The 16,522-nt window shown below is 39.0% G+C and overlaps 2 protein-coding genes across 6 annotated transcripts in view; both read left to right on the top strand.

Moving 5' to 3' along the window:
- Positions 1–4,262, top strand: part of prtga (protogenin homolog a (Gallus gallus)) — a 32,243-nt gene extending 27,981 nt beyond the window's left edge. Inside the window, exon 19 of the mRNA XM_040138713.1 lies at positions 179–4,262. Coding sequence (XP_039994647.1) covers positions 179–583 — 405 coding nt within the window. The 3' untranslated portion in view covers positions 584–4,262. The remainder of the gene's footprint in view (positions 1–178) is intronic.
- A 501-nt stretch (positions 4,263–4,763) lies between these two features.
- On the top strand, positions 4,764–16,505 carry ccpg1 (cell cycle progression 1). 5 transcript variants are annotated; one of them, XM_040138608.1, is made up of 12 exons: positions 4,764–4,939; positions 5,616–5,718; positions 7,299–7,393; positions 8,213–8,330; positions 9,012–9,097; positions 9,231–9,417; positions 9,559–9,654; positions 11,230–11,571; positions 12,144–12,259; positions 13,188–13,307; positions 13,526–14,835; positions 15,666–16,505. In XM_040138608.1, the coding sequence occupies exons 3-12, from the start codon at positions 7,334–7,336 to the stop codon at positions 15,856–15,858; spliced, it is 2,628 nt and encodes an 875-aa protein (XP_039994542.1). In that variant the 5' UTR covers positions 4,764–4,939; positions 5,616–5,718; positions 7,299–7,333; the 3' UTR covers positions 15,859–16,505. The 5 variants fall into 5 exon arrangements, with proteins under 5 accessions (XP_039994542.1, XP_039994551.1, XP_039994524.1 ...); XM_040138617.1 differs by having other exon boundaries at positions 5,470–5,718; positions 9,562–9,654; XM_040138590.1 differs by having other exon boundaries at positions 5,470–5,718.
- The last annotated feature ends 17 nt before the right edge of the window (positions 16,506–16,522 follow it).

The following is a 16,522-nucleotide window of genomic DNA, read 5'->3' as shown; positions in this document are numbered from 1 at the left end:
AATTTTGTTGCAAAATGACTCCCAAGGCTCCCACTAGTAACTTGGAAGACAATGCAAAGAGTAAGTTCTTTTTCTGCAGGTTTGCTGATGACATTAAGACAGGTTACGGCTATCTGTAACTGTAGAACTGAGCTATAAACACTCAGATAGCTGATAGAACACGTTCTCTGTGCTGCAGAACATGAGACATGACACTGCCTCCTACCAGCCAGGCACCACAGTGTTGACCTACGAGGAGGAGCTGTCTATTTCTCCAGACCACCCCACCACCCTGCAGGCCCTGCTCGGGCCTCCCAGCGATATGGAGGGATCTTCTAACAGCGAGGGCAGCCACGCAACTGGTGACTCAGGTCGCTACTCTCACGACGAGACGGAGATGACCAACCTGTCGTCGGGTGCTAGCAGCCGCCCGTCGTCCCTGACAGGGGAGGACAGTGGAGGCTCGGACTGCAGCGGCCCCGCTGAAGAGCTGAACGAGCTGTCGGAGGAGAGTCAGACTGACCTCAAGTTAATGGAGTCTGCTGAGAACGGCTGCTGTCATCACGAAACCCGGGGCAGTTCTCAGTCTGCACCTTCTCTCTGAGTGTGTGGGTACGTCTGTGAGTTTGTGTGCATGTGTTTGTGTGGGTATATGTGGATGCGTGAGTGTGAAGGCAGTGGTATACGTTTATTTATTTACACTCCATCGCAGAAAAATTAAAGGAATAGTTGGGCCTTTAGGGACATGAGTTGGGTGAGAAGATAATTACCTCTTCACTGAGCATTAACTTCTCATCTAACTCTGGCCAAGAAAGTGTATTTCCCAAAATGTCGAACTATTCCTCTAACTATGTGGTTACCACCAAGAGAAACAGGAAATAAAGGTGACAAACAACAAAACATGACAGAGAAGAGGAGACGAGGACTAACTCAGGAAGACAAGCTAAGGACAGATTTGACCGAAATTCATCCACATAGCCCTGCTGTAGTTATTTTCGGTTTGGAAGAATCCCGCAGGTCTGAATGTTATTGTGAGAGTACTGTAAGTATGAGAGAGGCTTTTTTTTTTTTGGATTTACCTTTATCCTCTTTTGTTCCAAACCACAATGAACAGGAAGCCAACAAAGGCTTTTTACGGTATAAAAATGTTGGCAGGGAGGGTCATTTGAGTTCTTTTACTCCTTTCTTTTTCTTTTAATTAATGTCTTTTTTTATTTTCTCCTGATTTGTGTGTGTATGTTTTTGAAAAGAAAAATCTCACCCACCATGAATGTTTAAAAAAGATTGTCAAAAATGTGAAAAAAAAGTGACATTTCTGACATTATTTAAGAGTTTATCACTGGAGTGAAACGGAAGAGTGAGTCCTTTTCGCTGATTATCTACCTTGGTTTACCTCTGGGTAAACTTTCCACTGTATATTTAATAACTACGTATACCTACGTTATGTGATGGGCTGCTTCAGTTACGTTACATTTTATACTTCCTGATGACGTTTTTTTTCCTGATTGTCATCCCATTTTGTCTTTTTCTCTTGCTTTGTTCTGATTTACTGGATGGTGAGGGTGCTGCAGCTTTCTCCTCTCGCTCCACCTGTTGTGTGGACTGAAGGATATAAAACACACATACTGTTTGTTATTTATCTCCTCAGATGTTGCTGAGGCACTGAGCCAGTATTAATAATAATCTTTGTTCAATTTGTCCATTATTGAGTAATGGTATGAAAGAAATAATGAATGTCTGCTTTTGTTTCGTATGTCAGTGTGCAGCTGCCCTTGCTATTCCTGTTTTATACTACCTCGTTTAAGAATTTATTTTAGTCTCTCATTGTTTTCCTAAACTCAGGGAACAAGGTTTAGTACATTTGAAAAGTCATGTAGTGTTACATGGTGAACTGACAGGGTATCTTCTCAGTACTAAACTGTTTTAGTGTGTAATTGCCTACTAGAATATGCTATGAATGTATCTCTGACATTGTGTGCCAGTAGTTCAGATGGTTGTGCTGCCCTCCCCGCAGATGGAAACCCCCTCCGTAGCTTCTCCTCAGGCCCTACAAAGTCTGTTTTTACAACAGACCCTTTTGTTTGTTGACTTCTTCCTTTTTATTTGTGTAAAGATTCACACCATAAGTGCTTGCAGTGGCATGTTGGTACAGAAAAGCTTTGTTATGGGCCTTAATGTGGAAAGCATCCCTCAGGTGCTGAAACCAAGGCCTAATCTCTTTGAGGGAGAAGCTCAACATGAGGATGCAACACATGAAGAATGATTGCAGTAAAAGCAATGGAAGTGTTTAATCAGAGAGGAAAGTGAAGAATTGAATGAACACCACAAAAAATCTATATTTTTATTAGGAGATATGTACTACTGAGTACACATTGTAGTTACTTTTGTTCTGAGTAGTAGTAGAGTAGATAAAGATTAGCACTTGTCTGCCAAGTAGTTTTGTATTATCAGCCAATGTGCGGCGGTGACTGTGACGCTATTACCCAAAGAGTTGTTTGCTACCTGAGTTTATTTTAGTCTCTCAACTAATCTCTGGCAGAAGGTTACTGAGGAATGAGAAATAATCGAAACACATTAGACCAAAGATGAAACGCGGCCTTCGAGATCAAAAAAAAGCCTTGCACATTAGTGGCCTTGACCCGTGACAAAAGGAGTGTAGAGAGTGGTGGGTTAAAACTCAGAGGAAGTGCCCACAGGATTCACAGGCACTTAACGAGGATGGAGTGACAATTAATAATCAATCTTATGCACACGAACCAAATTATCCTGTCGCAGACTTCCTCGAAAACTGTTGCAAACAGATGTCTGTACATTGTAGGTTAAAATAATAAAAGTTAAATACAGTATATTATATTGATTAGTAGTCTGTGTTGCAACAGTGCAGTCGTGTGTATAAATGTGCACCCACTGATTTTTCGCCTTGTGAATGAATGAAAAATAATGAACAAAATGATTGAAAAGTTTGTATTTGAGAGATTTCCTGGTCAGAAACATGCAGAAAGTAAATTTTAAGCAAGAAATCTATTAGTTATGTGATTCTGTTACTCAAATTTAGTGTCTTTATTTTTGAAAAATGTATCCTTTAAGATCTCACAAATGGAAGTTATTGCAGTTTAAATGATTTTTATGGCATAAGAGAGATTTCAGAAAGGTCAGTGGATGCACAACTGTTTTCACGTTGCTGTATTTTTAATCAGAGGATTCTGCAGAGGATTCAATCATGGGAAATTTTTGGGATGAAAAGTGACACAATCAGTTAAACTTTCTTTTTGAAAAGCAAACTATGTAAACCAAAGATTTTTGTCTTGAGGTCACCGTTGCATATTGGCAAGAGATCAGTTTTAAAGCATCCTATCTTTGTGTAAAATTTTGTCATTTTCAGTGTTCTCATACTCATTTTACAACTGTATAATGTGTTGTACTACGAGAAAGCAGGATGAAAATGTTACTGCGTTTCTTAATCACCATTTATTTCCACAAAATTGAGTTTTCCTTTTTTTTATCAGTTGTCTTTCAAGATAAAATGGATTTTTCATGCAATAGAGTTGCGTTTATCCTGAAAAGAAGGATGCACATTTCCATTTTAACTTGAACCCTATCCTGTATTCATAATATCTGTATTATTCGAGCTTTAAGGGCTCAAGCCAGAATCTGAAAACAGCACTCGTGCTTATATTCTGAACCCCAAACACTATGTTCAGGTGATATTGTGTTTTACCTAAGACAAGACACTGACTTTTTACTTAAGAAACACTGGAGCCGTTGCTGTTTCCAAGTCGTGATAGTTACACATAAGAATACTGGAGTCATACAGATTCTGATTTGGACCTTTTGTGGCTCATCCAGTACTACCTCAGGTTTAATATTTTTTTCATATTCTTGTGATAGATGCAGATGCAATACACTTGGGTTGTTATTGTCTATGAGTCTGAGGTCAGGATGTAACAAGTACATAGAGCGGACCCGGGGTGTTGTCCTGCTGCCTTTCATCTCATGAACGGTGTGATGCTGGAAATATGTTTCTGTACGAGCATGTGAATTTAAAGGGATAAAACAGAGTCAGGTCTGCTAATGAACGGACTCGCTCTTTGTTCTCCCTTTTGCAGTAATGTTGCGTTAAATAATGTGTGGTGGAGCGCTGCGGGTCATTTACAGTCAAACTCAGGGGGACCCGCAGCTACTCCTCAAAGAAAAAGCAGGTGTCAACTCTTGAAAATTGAATGTACCTTTTTGTAATTATTATGTTTACTGACTTTTTTCTGTTAATGTTTTGTTATATTTTTTTCAGTTTTTTTTTTTTGTCAGAAAAAATTATTTGCAAGTTGTTCTTTGTCAAAAATGTTTAGTTAGGAGATTAGACTGGTTAATTATGAAAAGATCTGATTCTCAGTTTAAATAATAAAGTATAAAAATTGGAAAAGAAAATTTCCTCCCTTGTCTGTTTACTTCTTGTGCTGGTTAAAATGAAGAGAGATGACTGTGCAACACAGAGGTGTAAAAAGTGTACATTTGTATTCAAAAGTTTGATTACTTTAAGTCAGTATTTAGTAGTTTTTGTAGCAGCTAAGAGTGTTTTTACTCTTAATGTAGGATTTTTCAGCCACTCTTCCGGCAGATCACTTCAAGTTCTGATATTTTAGGCTGTCTTGGACAGCAGGTTCAAGATCTGCCCACTGATTTTCAATGATGTTCGAGTCACTGTGAGGGTCGATCCAAAAGCTTCAGCTTGTGTTTGTCTGAAGTAGTTCATGTTGGCTTTTAGAGGTCTGCTTTGGACCGTTGTCCTGTCGTAGAGGCCAGACTCTTTTCAGTTCTGCTTTCTTGACTGTCTGCGGGACACTTGCATCCACAATTCGCTGATATTTAGTGGAGTCAATTCTTCCCTCCATCTGTGAAATGTTTCCCGAGGCACTGGCTGCTACACAAACCCAAAGCAGAAGATTTCCACCCTCAGCTGTTGGTAAGATAAAAAGTAACTGCGCGAAAATTTTGAAGAACGGCTTATTTTAAATGTCTGTTTGCTGCAGGGGCTGTATTCACTTCTTTTCACTTCAAACAACAAATCAACCATTATATAAAATTTGCCAAAGTTTTTTTCCGATTCTGTAAATTTTTCAAACTTACAAGTGTTACACGCGGTAAAACTGATTATAACACAGGGACGTTTTTTGGTTGTAAGGGCGTTGTACTGAACCCCAACCGTCCGGTGGAGCAACATAGCAGGGGAATAGTTTTTATGCATCACGCCCAGCAGTGCGTTGGCAGAGAGAGACGAGCTCACAGACCAAAACAATGACCACCACGTGTCCTCTAACGGACGCTTGAACTTTTCAGCATTAGCCACATGCCTTTTAAAACCCCCGCTAATGCTACACCACAGTACTAAACACACTGCCGAGTTCGTTTTGCTGTCTGTTCGCCCTCTTTCATTCCTGCGGGTGGTCTTGCTTTGTCACGCTTCCTTGTTTATGTTTTTCTCGCAACCTCAAGATTTGTTTCCACACGGTGTGCTCCACCCTCGCTGAGCCTTTTTGCCCACCGCGCTGGCCTATGGGAAATGTAGGTCACACCGGTCGGCGAAGGCGTTACGCCGCGCGTCCAAATGTACCACTGAAAACCACATTTCCCGGCTACAGTCGGCTTTGCAGTGTTGTTAACGGATAACCTGGGCTCGGGCATACCGCAACAACTCTGGAGCTGATTGCAAACAACTGGCTCGTCGTTGGGCAGAGAACACCGGTGAGTTAAATCCTTTTTCTTAGTTTTTTAAAAAAGCTAATGACGACAAATGGCTGTTAAAGATAGTGGACGCTGTCGGTACGACTCTAAATATGTGCTCCGACGATGCTCAGAGAGTTGAGGTTAATAACCAGACTGTCAACTTAGTTTAACAACCGCAAAATGGTCGTTATTAAATGTTGACAGCTGACGCTAATGTCAGCTACAGCTCACAGCCGCTGATGTCTCTAATGCTGAAGCAACTGTTGGCTGTTTTCAGCCAGGCCGCAACAGCTGGCATCTTCTGTTAGCTGCTACTGTGGCCTGTCACCGCTAGAGGACGCTGTTAAACCTTTGTTTGTTTGTTTGTTTGTTTGTTTGTTTTACTCAAGTTCAAAAGTAATGAAGGCAGGAATGAGTCGAATGATTGACAAGACTGGGTAGAGCAGCACGCAGAGGTGGTGAATGAAACAGTAGTTTTCATTCCATAACAGTGGTTAAGATGAATTAAATTGATTTAAAAAAAAAATTTCTTCCCGTAAAGCAACCAGATGTGTCTGGGTCTGCTGTATCTCTGCCCATTCGTGGGACTCTTTTTCATCAAATATAAACCATACTTTGTTTCCAGGACCTTCCAGGGAAGGGTACTGTCCATTATCCACGCCTATAGTGAACAATTACAGGCTGCTTGGGGTCAGGTCTGGTGGTTTGCACCTGATGTAGATGTCGGTGTCAGTATTTGTTCCCAGTAGGGCTGGCAGATATGGATAAACATTTATATAGCTAGTACAGTTTCTGAAAAGTCTTTATGCTTTTGGCTGCTCTGCTAAATTAAATACCTGACGTGACAAGGTACTTCATCATAAGAGCATTCATGGTAAGAGCCTTATAAAATCCAGTATTGCTGTAAAGCTGCCCTGCTTGTTGATTTGCTACATTGGCAACAAGATATTACAAGGAAGAGCACTAGAGTATAAACATTGTGGTAAAATCTCTGACTGTAGACAAATTTATATTGTCTCATGGTATACATTATAATATTGTCCCAAGTATGACAATGCACCAAAGGACTGGTCTGAGTTGGTCGTCCCCACGTTTCTGTTCCATCACATTAATACATTTTCTCTTAAATTACGTTGCTTACAGCCAAATACACCCCAAGACTAGACATACTCTGTTTACCCTAATAGTCCAAATTATTTTGACTCTATCATGCAACACTCTGGCAAGACTAAAAGCATACACTGTTAAAAGCCAATAGAAGCTACGAATTTGAAGAATTACATCTATGTGTATTTTAGAAAGTACAAACAAGTCCTGAAACAACTTAATGTTTTTATGCATCAAAGTGTCCGTGAAAATGGACACAGTTTGTTTCTTTTAAGATCACCTGTGTTTGTCTTTTTTTTTTTCTTTTGCTGTGGAAAAACGGAATTTAATAACTTGATTATTTACAATAATAAACAAATTTTCGGCTGCTTAAACTGATGATTTGTCACACACATAATGGGCAAACTCTTCAGCATATAAGGTATTGACGTATGTTTTTCACCGCATCATATTTTAGTGTTGTTAGTATTTAACCTCTTTATCTCCTCTAGATCCCTGTACTGTTTATTGCTGACAACTGCCAGAAATGTCAGAGACGTCAAGTGATGCAGAGTCGTCCTGTGGCTGGACCATTATTAGTAATGAGGTATATATCCTTTTTCTTAATTCTTAGTCACAGCCATTTCCATTTGATTTTTACTGCTATATAGGTTTTGACATTTTTAAGGTTTCAGCAAAGAGAGGAGGTTTTATTACAATGTAAAATGAAAAAAAAACAACCCAAAAAACACTCAAATTATGTTTTATGTCTGAAGGAAAATTAAAATATGACCACCAAATCACAGGATGTCCAGTATGACATTTCATCAAAAGGAGAAACTTGATTTTCTAAAACATACAAGTTGATGGCAACTTTCAGCAAATTGTTGAACATGTTGAACATTTGGACAATTTCTTCCAAACTCGCTGCCTGGAGCAGTTTTCTCTTCTTTATTGGAGACTGATTTTTTATGACCTTCGTGATACTGAATACAGACAGATGTGATAGCTGGGGTTGTGAAATTTAAGATTAGTTTTGCTTTTAAATTGTTGCAGTTGCTGTTTTTAACTTTTTAATGGGATTTGTTAAAAAAAACAAAAAACTTTTAGCTACGTACTGTACATTCCTTCAGTTATTCAGATACTGAGATTCTGTTTCATGCTTTCAGGCCAACTGGTATTTGTTCAGTCATGGTGGCAAATATAATTTATATTTTACTGTGGGGAGCCTTTTTGTTTTCTAAATTTTACAATACAACTGGCCAGTCACAGCTATAAATCATCTTCATTCCTTTTATCTGGCTGAATTCTGTGTATTCTCAATTATTAACATTTATCAAATAAGGCAGTAGTTTTTAATATGAACTGAGAAAGACATAATTCTCCCATCATGCCCAGTTTTAATGCTTGCTTACTGTGTTTACAGGGTTCAGATATTGAGACATTGGGGTCGGAGGCTGCAGTGGAATATGTAGCCGAGCTGTTAGAGCGTCCTCCAGTGGAGGAAGCAGGGTTGCAGGACACACAGTCCTCTGCATCTGGTGGTAAAAATCATCATATTAATTTTTTTAACTTGGGTTTAACAGTTGCACATTTATTAGTAATATTGTTAATTATGTAATTAGTTTGATATTATTAGAATAAAAGCTGCTTTTTTGGGTGAATGTGTTTCTGTATAGACAGGAATATAGGAAATTGACAAAAAAAAAAGGAGAATGACTAAATCAAAATGTAAATTCAGCTGAATGTCAGTTAGCAGTGTTGACTTTGTAAGACATCTGAAAGTCACATGTAGCTGTTTACTAATCTTTAAAACTCGTTTTATCAACTTGCCTTTTTACATGATGTTTATTTTTTCTTTTGACTTTTTTCTTATGACTTGCCCTGCTTTTACACTTTTAATTTGATGTGATTAAAAATGTGATTAGTTGCTGGTATTCTAGCTTTTGTCTGACATTAAAATGAATATCTCTGGGTTTTGAACCGTTGTTTGGACAAAACAAGGAATTTGAACATGTCAGAGAAATTGCAATGGTCATTTTTTTTTTTTTTTTTTTTACTATTCTGACAGTTAATCGAGAAACTAGTGAAAATACTTGAGTTGCAGTTCTAACTGTGACTTTTATTGTTACAACATACATTTTAACTGCATGATTTAATATTTGTGACATTGTAGGCAACCGTAACCCTCACATTTATCATAATTCATACTGATTATATTTCAGCTGGGTGTGTTGAAGAAAGAAGTGCGGATTCACTTGACGAAACACTGGGAGAACGAACCATAGAAGAGACACTATACGTCTCCAAGGTTAGAAGACCTGAAAATAACCCACAATCTTTTTTGTTTTGTTTGTTTGTTGTTGTTTTTTTTTGTTTTAAATAATCGAGAGCCACTTTGTTCCTGCGCTCTGTACCAAACATCTTGAACATACCCTTTGCAGGCCGGAGACAGTCCTGCAGGGAAAGAGCATGTGTCTCTTTTGTCCTCCAGCGATCACTCCGACATTGTTACTCTGGGAGACCTGAAGGAGGACGAGCACGCAGACGTGGAAGAGCGCGCAGCCAACGAGGAGTTTTACCTCGGCACATCCTGCAGCAGCCAGTACGCCTTCACTGCTGCAGAGACTGGTATGACACACTTACCTATCCTCATTTTTTTCTTTAGCAAGCTGATTTTATTTGCACTCAAAGCCAAACGGTCAACACAGAGAAATTCGACGAATCAACACAAAGTATTTCTTTCTCTGCCTGTTTTCTCCGTCGCCAAAGCAGGTTTGATGATGAGTCACTGGAAACTTCCACAGAGTATGGTGAACTTAGGCTACCATCTGAGAAGTCAGCTCACTGGAGGCCGCTATTTTGCAGGTGGCCCGATTTGAAACTGGAGTGAATCTAATACGATGCTAAGCTTGCTCAGCAACGCATAGAGCTAATCCTGATGCTGAAAAGAACACATGCTGTTTATTGATTTAAGCCAGCTGTGCTTCTTTTAAAGCATGTTCAACCACAAAAAAGAAAATCATGTGTACGTTCTTTCACTGTTTCTCTGCGGGTGTGCATGTGTGTGTCTTTGTAGGTCTGGCTGATTAAGAAAATAAGTGTAATTAATTCACAAAATTATATAAAACATTATATAATGGTGAACTCCCATTTGCCCAAGAATTTCGAGCAGATAAAACGCTTTCATACACTCAAAGTTCGACAGCCTTTTTGTTTAATATCTGTGTGCTTGAGCAGATTTCAGGTGTATAAAGCCTTATGAAGCTTTGAAACTTTCTGCCTTTTTGTGCCAAAAGACTGATTTGAAGCTTTTGGGCTTCAAACGCAGCAAGCACAGTGATACCTGGTGGTTTGCAAAAGTTACAGCAGCCCCTCAAGACTGGGATTAAATCACTACGACCCCTCGCTGCTTTTAGTTATTTCAGTCTCATTTCTGTGCAGTAAAAGTCCAAGAAGCCTGCATGTTATTATTATATTTGCAGTACTTTTTCTCAGAAGTGCTGCATTAAATATAGATGTTATTTTGCAGTATGTTACAGTAAATAATAAATGCATTGTCCATTCGCTTACAAAAAATAGTAATGTACCTTATTGACATAGTTTGGGCAAAATGTCCGGTGTGGGTTCATATGTTTTAAATTACTTTTATTACTTTATTACATAATTGTCTTTCTAGTGTACATCGCCACTTTTGTCAGTTACTCTCTTCTCTACTTATCCCACTAATGTGCCTATGAGATAGTTTAGCTGCAAAACTATCTAACTGAATGAAGCTTTGGACGTCATTAGTGACATCCATGTGACATACTTGACACAAGCTCCAACACAACGTGTTGAAACGGTCTGCTTCACGAGAGTAAAACAAGCTTTGGAGCTGCGATGTCGTCCGTCCATCTCCGCAGTTCGGAAAATAAGACGCTAAACCCAGCAGCCTGTTAGCTTAGCTTAGCATAAACACTGGCATGGAACAGCTAACTAGCCTTGTCCTAAGGTAACGAAATCCACCCAGCTCCTATAAAGCTCACTAATTAACATGTGATATCTCATTTGTTTAATCCACAGAAAAAAACAAGTGTAAAAGCAACATGTTGCAGTCTTACAGGGGTTATATGCAGGACTGTTTCTTGGCTGAGTGGTATCGGGCTTCTCCTGTCACTCTCAGCAAGAAATCAAATAAGTGTATTTTCCAAAATGTAGAACTATTCCTTTAATGCATTCAAAAAAACATTACATGAACACAAAAAGAGATCAAGAATTTGAAACAATACTGTTCAACATTTACTGAATCAATTAATCTAAGTAATATTTGTTATCTGCATGATTAACATCACTTGTGCATGCTTCCTGAGCCTGTTATTTTTTATATGTACCCCTATTTAAAAATAAATTCTCTTCCATCATATACTGGAAGTAACCATTACTTTGTGTGTTTTGCTGTAGTTTTCCCAGTGCAGAAGCCTGCAGTGACAAACTCAAGCAGCAGTGAGGACGAGGCAGGACGAAACGCTGGTACTGTCATACGAAGACGAAGGGTGAGGAAGAATACCACGAGCATCGCGACAGAGCCTGACGAGGAGGAGGAGGCGCTGGAGTCTGGTCTGAGTGAGGAGGAGGAGGAAGAGGAGGAGGTCAAAGAGGACAAGCAGCAGAAGGAGCAGGCTGAAGTTAGACCGGACTCTGCACTGGATGTCCGAATGCAAGGCCAGGGCAGCAGCATCCTCAACAAGTGTATCCTGCTCGCCCTCATCGTAGCCATCAGCATGGGCTTTGGTCACTTTTATGGTAAGAAGTTCACTACAGCATTAGAAGATATTACCGTCATTATTGTTAATGTAGAAAATATACTTACTTTAAAGTTTCTCCAGTTAGCAGAAATGAATGTACATATTTTTTATCGCCAAAAGATTTACAAGTCAGCACCTTTGTCATCCCTGAAAGATCACGTAATTTCCATCTGTCTTTAGCTTCGACCCTCTCTCTTACAGATGTGATCTGTGTGGACACAGAAGTGTAGCACTGATCGTCCATCAGAACAGTGTCCCATTGCAGCAATAGTAATGTAGAAACAGAGTTTCCTTTTGCGCTTCTCCTCAGTTTGGTCGTAAGACTAGGTACAAGAGATATCTCAGTGATTTTTATCTTTGGTGGCAACTGCAGTGTTTATATGAACTTTAAATAGTTTGTAGGTTTTATACCTGTCCCACGTTTGTTCCTCATAACTGTGTCTCAGACTTTATAGACGTATACACCACTGCTGACTGCTGCTTATTGCCCCAACAGTGCTTTCTAATGTTGTGTGTAAATAAATATTTAGTCTGTAAATAATCAGTTTGTGTTACAAATCTCATTTACAGGCACAGTCCAGATTCAAGAAAGACAGAAAGTCGGGGAGAAAATCAAAGTGAATGAGCTCGATGGTGTGAGGGATCTGCTTCAACAGCATGTTCAAGAACAACCTTTCACAAACGAGGTCAGTAACAACACAGGCCACGACTTAAGCAATAATTATCTAATTTGCAGCAGAATGTACATAACAATAATCATTAACTCGTTCTGTGCAGTGCTTTTGATTTCTGTTTCTTTTTTCATGGAAAATGCTTATTATTTTATGTTTACTTAATTCTTAAATGCTCTTCCAACCAGAAAGAAATATATTGACCAAAAATATAGAAACTGTTGGCATTTCAAGGCAAACCAACACAACAGTCCTAATAATAATAAATCAATTATAAATCCTACCTTTTTATGTGTAATTTTTCATTGATAATGTGTCAAAGAGGTGCTGGTTCAACTGGTCATTCTTGAGGCTTTAGTTTGTCGTGTGGTATTAGCTTACATTCAATTGTGAGATAATTATTAGAGCTTGCTTACTATGTATTGGACAAAAAGCAACCACTGAGTTGAGTCAACACATAAAGAACTAAAGCAGACTTCTCAAAAAATTGACTATTTTAAGTAAGGTAGTATTTACCACAGGGATCTTTTATTTCATCGCATTACACCACGCAGGTTTGTTTTGGTTTTTTTTTTCCTGTCATTCTGTGTGAATGAGGAACATCCCAAAATATTACCAGGAGCTTATAGTCAAGCAGGCCTTGGTGCAGGTTACTTAGAAATCCGTGTTCTACTTTGATCATGTAAATAAATTAATTAATTTGAATTAACAGAATTAATTTGAATATTTTAATGATGGTTTTGACTGATTTTAAACAATGATATATAACAAGCCATTGCTGCAAAGAAAAGATGTACAAGTTTGAGTTTTGTTTTCTTATTCGGATTCCAAATGATTCATATTTTGAGTGAACATGGTTTGATCACACTCAATAGTCAAGACCCATATAACAATGACTTTAATTGACCAGAACTTGTTTTTTCCTTTTTTCACTCGGGCTTAGAGGGGAGACTTTGGCCTGAAAGATCTGGATGATCAAAAAATGATTTCGCTGCTCACAGAGGTGATTGAGAAGATAAAGAAAGAGAACCAGGAGATCAACATCAAAGGGGCGCACATTCGGGTAATTTGGAAGTCAATGTATTTTTTTTGTATCATAACACAAATGCAAAATAAATGGAAATGTTATGAGGAACAAGTCAAAACTGAAGCAAAAAAGTCTTGTTTAATTTTCTTCTTGTGTTTTGTTTTACTGTTCAATCGCTGAAAGATTTGAGTGAACTTTGTGAATGTCTTCAGTAATCATAACACATGAAACACCACTTCTTTTTCCCCATTAAGGCCCAGAGAGATGACCTGGAAATGTTGCTCAAACAGAAAGCCGAGGAGAGGACTAACATTGTAGCTCAGCAGCAGAGGCTGACAGCTGAAAACCAGCGGCTGAAAAGCTCGCTGGAACGTGAAGAAAATTCTTTGTCCAAGTTACAGGGGGAGCTAAGAAGCTTGCGCTCTAAGATTAAAGATCTGGAGGCCATGGGAGCTGGAGCTGACTCGCTGCTGTCAGAAAACCAGAAGCTGAAAGAGCAGCTGGAGGAGGAGAAGCAGCTGATCAGAAACTTCCACACCCAGAGGGAAAACTTAATGGCTGAAGCACAGACATTGAGGAAGAAGCTGGAAAAGGAGATGAAGGTCACAGATGAGCTGAGGAGAGAGCTGAATCGTCTGAGAAGTCGCATCCCTGGAGCTGGAAAGGAGGATGGCTCAGAGGCAGAAGAGCTACAGTCACGTCTGATGGAGCTGGAGAAGAGACTGAGCTTCGAACAACAGCGCTCTGACCTGTGGGAGAGGCTGTATGTGGAAACCAAAGAGGAAAGAGCAAAAGGAGACACGGAGTCCAAATTGAAAAAACCAAAAGTGGGCATGACAAGGAAAGTGAAAGAGACATTTGATGCTGTGAAAAACTCCACAAAGGAGTTTGTCCACCACCACAAAGAGCAGATTAAAAAAGCAAAAGAGGCTGTGAAGGAGAACCTGAGGAAGTTTTCAGATTCTGTCAAATCAACTTTTCGACACTTCAAGGATTCAGCTTCAACTTTCATCAACAAGGCCAGAGGCTTTTATAATAAGGTATGTGATGAGAAGAATACAAAAGAGTCATGGCAGCACAGATTGCACAAGCCTCATCACAGACACTCGCACAAATACGATGAGTCCTTCCGGAGCAACCACAACACTCGAAAATCAGGGTATAAAGTTCATGAAGATCGAGGTCAAAACAACCAAAGACCTAACTTGAAAGGATGCTACGGGGTTTTTGACTGCGCCTACCAGGAGTCCATGAGTCTCTTCAAGAAAGCCATGGAGCCAATCAGAGCAGACGAATTTTACCAGCTGCTGCAGAGCTACCTGCAGCAGGAGGTCGACCACTTTCACCACTGGAAAGAGCTGGAGATGTTCATCAACAACTTTTTCCACAACGGAGTGTTCATTCATGACCAGATGCTGTTCACAGACTTTGTCAGTGGCGTGGAGGACTATCTGGCAGACATGCACGAGTATCACGGGCTCGATGATGATGTGTTCGGAAATCTTGATGACTACGTCTACAGGCACTTCTTCGGAGAGGCATACACAAAAGGCTATGGGCCGAGGTAAGTCTCCCGTGGCTGTGTGCACAAAGTATCTCATCTTACAACTAGTCCTCCTAAATGAGCGAAGTTTCTCCTTTCCACATTCACTGAGGAACTAGGAGAAGAGGAATGTTTTGTTTTTTTTTTTTTTTCCACGGCCCATGACTTCTTCATTACAGACCTTTCACTGGAAGAAAAGACTTACTCTGCTACTAATGTGGGAAAAACAGAGTGTTAAATTATTACACTGCCAATTTATTAATTCCAATTGAGTGCTAGCATAATGTAGAGAGTGTTTTAGTCAGGTCACATGCAAAAATGCGAAATTTCTCAACAGGCAGATATACACGTACCAACGTATAGAGACAAAAATGTCCAATAATGAATTGATATTTCTTGGGTTAAATTGATCTTTTCTTTCATGGAAATTAATATTTCCCCTAAAATTTATACGAAATTAGTTAATTCTTTCCGTGAAACCTTGGAGGAAAGTAAAGTGATGCAGAGAACTCCTAAGCTAAAAGAAGAGGCATGGTTGACCCCGTTGCTCCAGATGACATTACATTGTGTGAATGAGCTCTCTCAGTATGTAAGTGGTTGACAAGTGACCAATACACAAGGAACACAACAAAATATGCTTTTAAAAATATATTCATTTTGTGAAACCTAATTTTTCGCAGACTTTAAAATTAGTTACACCGCTAAAATACTTTATGAATTAGGACTCCTAAAGTAAGGACTGACACACTCCTGCCCCTGTTTTCATCCACAATGATGCTGCAGCTGGTGCATATTTTATGAGTTTAACACTAATGTTCATGTCACCCATGTTTTGTGTTTGAATCACACAGCGGGTCGTTTGAAAGACCCGAGACAGACTCAAAGGAGGCGTCGCGGTCAAAGTATCAACAGCGTAAGCAGCAGAGAGCCAGATCTCGACCACACAGTGAACGCAAGTGGAGCAGATCAGGAAGAAACGCAGACAGACACATGGCTGATGTCAAAATAGAACTGGGTCCAATGCCGTTTGATCCCAAATACTGAAAAAAATCTCACCTGTCTTAATATTATAGTTGCAATTTTTATTTTGGGTTTTATTTAGATACAAAGTCTTTTTTTTTTTTTGTAAGTTTGCACATTATTAACTTTTAAATGCTACTGAACGTCCTTGAGCTGTTTTGTGTTTAGTGAATTAATCATTATTAGGGTTGAATGAAAGATGTGGCATATGTTATGTCATCTGCACAACATGAGAGAGATGTGTGATAATGTTAGGATTTCCTGTTAAAACACCACTGTTACTCATCTTCAACTGAAGCACTTATGTTCAAAAAATATTTAGCAGACATTGTTAGTTGTGAAATCAACTATTTGTGCCATGTTAAACAAAAATGGAAAAAAAAAAACAGACATGCTACATTTAGGATGTTTCCCTGTACATTCATATAGTTGTTTTAATTTGCTGCTACAAAGACAGGTTTGTGTGATGTGGTTGTAATTTTGCTTTCAGAGTTAAAATGCTGTCTAACATTCCACTCAAGTTTGTTTTAACTGGACCTGGCAGTTTTTATTTTACTTTTACACGAAAGAGTGGGAAAAAACTGCTGGAAAAAATAGTCAAATTGAATGAATAATGAATCAATCATTTAAAAAAAAAAAAAACAACGCACATTTGACACATCTGAAAAATGATATTTTAAAATGACAA

This window comes from Xiphias gladius, chromosome 1 (assembly GCF_016859285.1).
Source record: "Xiphias gladius isolate SHS-SW01 ecotype Sanya breed wild chromosome 1, ASM1685928v1, whole genome shotgun sequence".
In the NCBI taxonomy this organism is placed as follows: domain Eukaryota; kingdom Metazoa; phylum Chordata; class Actinopteri; order Istiophoriformes; family Xiphiidae; genus Xiphias; species Xiphias gladius.
This window is presented reverse-complemented; position numbering and strand designations above follow the sequence as displayed.

Bases quoted from the DNA above. Each gene is read 5' to 3' on its own strand.
- ccpg1 (XM_040138608.1), top strand. From the start codon at position 7,334: ATGTCAGAGACGTCAAGTGATGCAGAGTCGTCCTGTGGCTGGACCATT. The intron at 9,418-9,558 runs GTATGACACACT...CCGTCGCCAAAG, and splicing joins CTTCACTGCTGCAGAGACTG to CAGGTTTGATGATGAGTCAC. The intron at 9,655-11,229 runs GTGGCCCGATTT...GTTTTGCTGTAG, and splicing joins TGGAGGCCGCTATTTTGCAG to TTTTCCCAGTGCAGAAGCCT.